At 44.5% G+C, this 5,347-nt stretch overlaps 2 protein-coding genes across 2 annotated transcripts; one reads left to right on the top strand and one right to left on the bottom strand.

The window, feature by feature from the left end:
* Nucleotides 1–1,389: 1,389 nt before the first annotated feature.
* Nucleotides 1,390–2,346, bottom strand: PHALS_11861 (Ubiquitin system component Cue; the record flags this gene model as incomplete). The annotated part of the gene is made up of 1 exon (XM_024727298.1): nt 1,390–2,346. The coding sequence occupies one exon, from the start codon at nt 2,344–2,346 to the stop codon at nt 1,390–1,392; it is 957 nt and encodes a 318-aa protein (XP_024577889.1).
* A 493-nt stretch (nt 2,347–2,839) lies between these two features.
* PHALS_11860 (sec14 cytosolic) lies at nt 2,840–5,322 on the top strand (the record flags this gene model as incomplete). The annotated part of the gene is made up of 8 exons (XM_024727297.1): nt 2,840–2,918; nt 3,042–3,184; nt 3,259–3,419; nt 3,496–3,568; nt 3,643–3,943; nt 4,009–4,252; nt 4,324–5,089; nt 5,152–5,322. 8 exons carry the CDS (start codon nt 2,840–2,842, stop codon nt 5,320–5,322), a joined length of 1,938 nt encoding a protein of 645 aa, XP_024577888.1.
* Nucleotides 5,323–5,347: the final 25 nt, after the last annotated feature.

The raw sequence follows: 5,347 nt of genomic DNA, 5'->3' as shown, positions 1-5,347 counted from the left end.
TCGAGCCTAGGATATACATTCCCCGGTGCCGCGGACGCACTGTCCGACATCGCACCGCATGCGCGGGACGAAATTTGGCTCTGCCCGTGTTCGCTGTCAGAACTAGCGAGACTTGATGGTTTTGCATGTTGTGGACACAGGGCTCATTGAGCAAAGAAGTTGTTAAACTCCAACAAATTGAGTTGCAGTGTCTAACGGACACGCGAGCCTTGTTGAGGCAATAATTGAGTGGAACTGTAAATGTTCTCAATCTTAATGGCGGAGGGTGTAACGGGGTTACACGAACCCTAATAACTGGGGTGTGAGTGTCACACGAGATGTGCATAACGTTTATACACACCCAAACAAGAATACGGTACGGGGCTAGGTAGCTAGTAGTTATGCATGTATTTAGATTTTGCTACATGTAATTATTTTGGAAAGTCTACACTCTTAAAATTAGGATAAAAATATAAGTAAAAATAAGTTTTGGTTTTGAACAGAAGTGTTCGTTTGCCTTGGTTAAGGCTTTTTCATTTTTAGAGGCAGCGGATTGCGATCCGCTGTACTAGTACTTTGTTCTTGTAAAGAACGAAAGGTCAGTGACCTAAAGACGCTTCCTCAAGCGCAAAGCTACGGCAGCCCCGCGGCACCATACTTAGGATAAGGTCATACCTTAAAACCAAGTCTAAGACTTAAACGTTGTTTTGTCTGCGGAGACATTCGTCACCTTCGAACTTGTGAAGGCTCATAAAGGTTTAAACAGACGTTCCGCTTCTAACCAATCTGAATTTTCACGGAGAAACGGCAAGCCCAGGAGCAATATAGGAAGCACGTAAATACTTTTTGGCTCGCGCATTTAATTTAATACATTTATCACTTTGTAAACAAAACAGCCAACCCATAATTCGCCTGGTTTGTTGGTAATGTGTCAGAGATAGCGAGGAGTCTCTTTTTCGACCTCGCAAGCTGGCGTCACGTTTCTTCTTCACCCCTAACGAAAAAGCGAGACATATCTCGTTTTTATTTTCTTACTTTTCATGCTTGAAACGTCGCACCTGTTAAAACTCTTCATAAAATTATTGTTCTTTACACTGGTTGCGATGATACAACTTCGACGCTGCTAATTGCATCATTGGGATACAGCAAGGTAGTGTCTATCCCGCTTCCTGCTACAATATAAAAATTGCCCACATACAAAAATGAAGTTAGATCTGTATAGTGGCGGCTATTTAAAAAGATTTTTAGCATTACAACATTTAAATCAGTGATGATAAAACAAACGTAATTAGCCATTCATAAAATCAATCACCAATACAAGCATCTGACTTAAAGCTATGCTAACTCATAATCAAGTCAGCCAATGCCTTAAATACCAAAGTCTCACGTACAACGCGCTTAATTTGGCGTTTACATCTCCTCCATCAAAGCATTAAGCACCACTTGAACGTTGCCATTGCACTGCTCCAGACGATCAATGACAATGCTTGCTTCGACGCCAGGAAAAATGTCATAAACCATTGCAAGCTCGGCCGACCACTTCACCTCCTCCTCCGTTTCGACAGAAGGAGTAGGGGTCTCATCCACAATAGTAGTCTCGACGGAAGACACAAGTGCCTGATCCTGATCTGTCACTTGTTCCCATTCACTGTCGCATGTAGTAGCCAATGGAATCTCTTCAGAGACCTCAGCCGGCTCTTCAACATCAGCTTCATTTTGCTGATGCACCTCTGGAGAGATATCGACATCGTGGGCGGTGGGAGTTTTCATCTTCTTGATTTCTACCACTACTTCCTTAGCAAACTCAGTTATACCCTCAGCAGCACATTTGATCCCCTCAGTCGTCTCCTTCACGAGCTGATCGAACGGAATCTCTTGAAGGCTTTGATGCGCGGCATTTAAAGACTTGCGAGCATCATGTGCAACAGTTTTGATTGCCTCATTTGTTTGATTAATCCCAGTATTCGCCGTCTGCTGAACTTTTTCAGCCCATGGCTCGCGTTTGACATGCTCTAAAGCTGTGTTCAAAGTCTCAACAAGTTTCTCAATGGCTTTTAAAATTGGGTCAGCGACATTTTCTTGAAAAGCCAAAGCCGAGCGGTTGACAGCCTCAAACCGAAGTGATTTGGCGCCACCAACGCCGCTCAAAAAGACGCGACAAGCCTCCTCATACTCGGCTTCCGACGTAACGTTAAGGCAATCGCCCTCGGCGTCCGTATACTGAACTATGAAGCTGCCAACAGGAAGGCTAAACGTCTCAGCAAAAAGTGCATTGAGTGCCCCCAGCGAGAATGTAGACAGATCTACGCGCAAGCGGTGAAGCTCACCCTTGTAATTGATCTTCAGCGCAGTTTGTTTGGCGTCCATGGATGTTAAAGAATGTCGAAAATAGTTTTTGTCGTGAACTCAACGTTGCTAATCGGGAAATGGAAGGGAATAAAGGAGAAAAACGAGAAAAAACCCTTTCCAATCTGGTTTTGTTCTTTGACGTCTGCTCGTCTCCGAATCTAAACCAATCAGAATGCAGCATGCGAAGAAGGGTGGACCTGGCTTGGTACAATGTACCAGTGCGTGCTTGTTAACGTGGATAGAGAAATGCAAACAGATGTATGATGGTGTTCATGAAATTCGAACTAAAACACAGCTGTACCATGATTGAGAATAGTTGTAACACATTTGAGCAAACATCATTGAAGTATTGTTTTTGTGGTCCACATGCCGTATTTTAATATTTATTTCAGCCAATCTTCACGCGTCGTGTTTCTTATTAACTTCTCTTACGCGAGTCCCCTCGCTTATGTCGTCGGCACCACCGTCCACCACTTCTTCCAGTGACTGCATATCGCCACGAGTGAGCCGCATGAGCTCCTCATCGGGTTCTCTCACCACGCAATTGCTCCAGGGATATCGCACTGTGTCATTGCCTGGATTGTTTCCCGGTACGCACTTAGGCATTTTGGCTTCGGGACTGTTAGATAAGCGCCGCGATGGCGCTGTGCGCGGTGGCTGGGCAAAACGTATTTTTATCTTATCTACACGAAGTTTACATTATTATCGAAAAGTGGAGGAGCATGAGCTTTTTGGAAAGGAGCGCGGTCAAGTGCTGCTATCGGATATCGGTTACTCTAAAGTTGTCATGCCCGAAGACGCCCCATCAGGGGCTGAAGAATCTGGTCACTCTTCGTTTTTTGTTGCAGTTCTATCGGTACGAAAATTTAGTCAATCGTACACAAGGTGTTGTCTATGAGAGTTCTAAGTCTCCTTTGCGAATCAAAGCAGAAACGAAAAACGCTGTTGCTGTTTCTTCGCGCCGACTCGCTTGAATATGCATCCAGCTGGACAAGTATTATCAATAATGCAGTCCACACTGGCAAAAGTGTACATTTCGCACCTCGATGGACCGTGGAGACCATGCAATCATTTATTTCAGTGGCGTCGGGGTAAGTTGGTGGGGTTGTTGAGATCAAAACTGAGGCTAAGGGAACATGAGTATGGTGTTACATTACGTGGTCATAGCAACTTTGCAGACGCAGCGGTACATAAGGTGACTGAAATACCGATCGACGTGGCAGCAGCACCGACCATGACGGTAGGAACGTTGTGATATCACTTGAGCATTTTAGCTAGGTATGATTTCCGTAACAATATTGTAATTGTTGCCAGCGTCCAGCTCCAAAAGTACTGGTTGTAAGTGTTGTCTCTGGATCCTTAAACGGTCCGAATATATCCGAAAAAGTGGTCAAGCGCAATGTGGAGATTGAAGTGGAATTCTTGCTTGGCTCGTTTGGGCAAAAAGACACATGTGTTGTAACATTAAGTGACGGCGAAGAGGTGTACATATCTCGGCGCATGCTGGGGAACGATCTTCAGAGTCTGCTCACGAGCCCGAAACAGATCGAGCTGACAACACCAACTCGCAGCCAACCACTCCGACCTCACATCGTGTCGATTTCTAAAGTTTTCGGTAATTGGTGGCCCATTTTTCTCAATTCACTCTTTTAATCGTTTGCCTTCTTCTTTGTCGCATAGTTTCCTTCCGATGTATTGTAGCTCCACCTGTACAGATGCCTAGAAGAGATTCTGGTCCTCAGCCTGTGATACCTTCACTGCCCTCAACGTTTACAGTGGCATTTCCCGGCACACTTGGCGGCTTATTTCTTCTGAGCTGTTTGATCTCGCTTTACTGCGCGATACCGTTTGTTGGTCTGATGAAGATTACAATGGTACTCGGAATGATTCTTTCGGTGTCTCAAATAACACAATTTGTATTCTGGTACGTTTAATCCTTGATTCGCTAGTACCACAAATTCGCTTCAATAATCATTAAATGTTCTGGCTGTGTAGTCTAACAGAAACGCAAAGTCGGATGCGATCAGGCTCCGTATTGACTCCCGTTCGAGGACCAAAAAAATCCATAGTTAAAGCAGAGAATGATCTTATGGTTTATTTTACCGTTGACAAAATTGAGGTGGTTGAAGCCGATCAAGAAACAGAACCAGTCTTGTCTGATAAGACATACCTTGAATCTGAAGCAAGTAACGACGCTGAATGCAGTTCGATCAGCGGCGGTCCGATTGCTTTCTCACCACGATTTATTGCAGGTGAAAAGGGTGATGAAGAGAAAGGTCGCGCGAGATATTTGGCTACATTGAAATGGCGCAAAGAAAACAACATAGACAATATTTTGGTGACGCCACACCCGAATTTTGAGATTATTAAACGTAGCTATCCGCAATACTTTCACGGCAGGACTCGTGATGGACATCCTGTATATTACGAGCGACCCGGCAAAATTGATTTGCCAGCACTTAAGCGAGAGGGGCTTTCCATTGATGACCTACTGCGTCACTATATGTACATTACTGAGTATCTTTGGCGAGTGGTAGAGCCTAACGATTTGGGTCGGTCGATCACGGTGTTGGATGTGTCAGGCATCGGCATGTACGATCTTGGTGGTGAAGTACTGGATTTTATCAAGCGCGCTTCCGCATTCACCGGAGAACATTATCCAGAGCGGAGTGCTCACATTTTTATTATCAATATTCCCGGCTGGTTTAATATGATCTGGCGCATGGTAAAGCCAATGATTGATCCTGTCACCCGCGAAAAGGTATGACTGAATGGTGTTTTGCTCGAAAAAGGATTTTGAATGGAGTAATTTGATCTTCACAGGTTCACATGCTTAAGGGTAGCGCGATTCTGAAAGAACTAGAGACACTTATTGACTTAGAAAACATCCCTTCAGACTTTGGCGGCGAGAGTGTAGCGCTTGGAGACTCGGAAGAAGAACATGCGCTGGCTGCACACGTCAAAAAGTATCTAGGAGTACTAAATTTTACCTAAATACATTAATATGAACAACAATTCA

The sequence above is a fragment of the Plasmopara halstedii genome (assembly GCF_900000015.1).
Source record: "Plasmopara halstedii genome assembly, contig: Scaffold_555, whole genome shotgun sequence".
In the NCBI taxonomy this organism is placed as follows: Eukaryota; Oomycota; class Peronosporomycetes; order Peronosporales; family Peronosporaceae; genus Plasmopara; species Plasmopara halstedii.
Note: the sequence above shows the minus strand (reverse complement) of the source record. Positions and strands in the feature narration are given on the sequence as shown.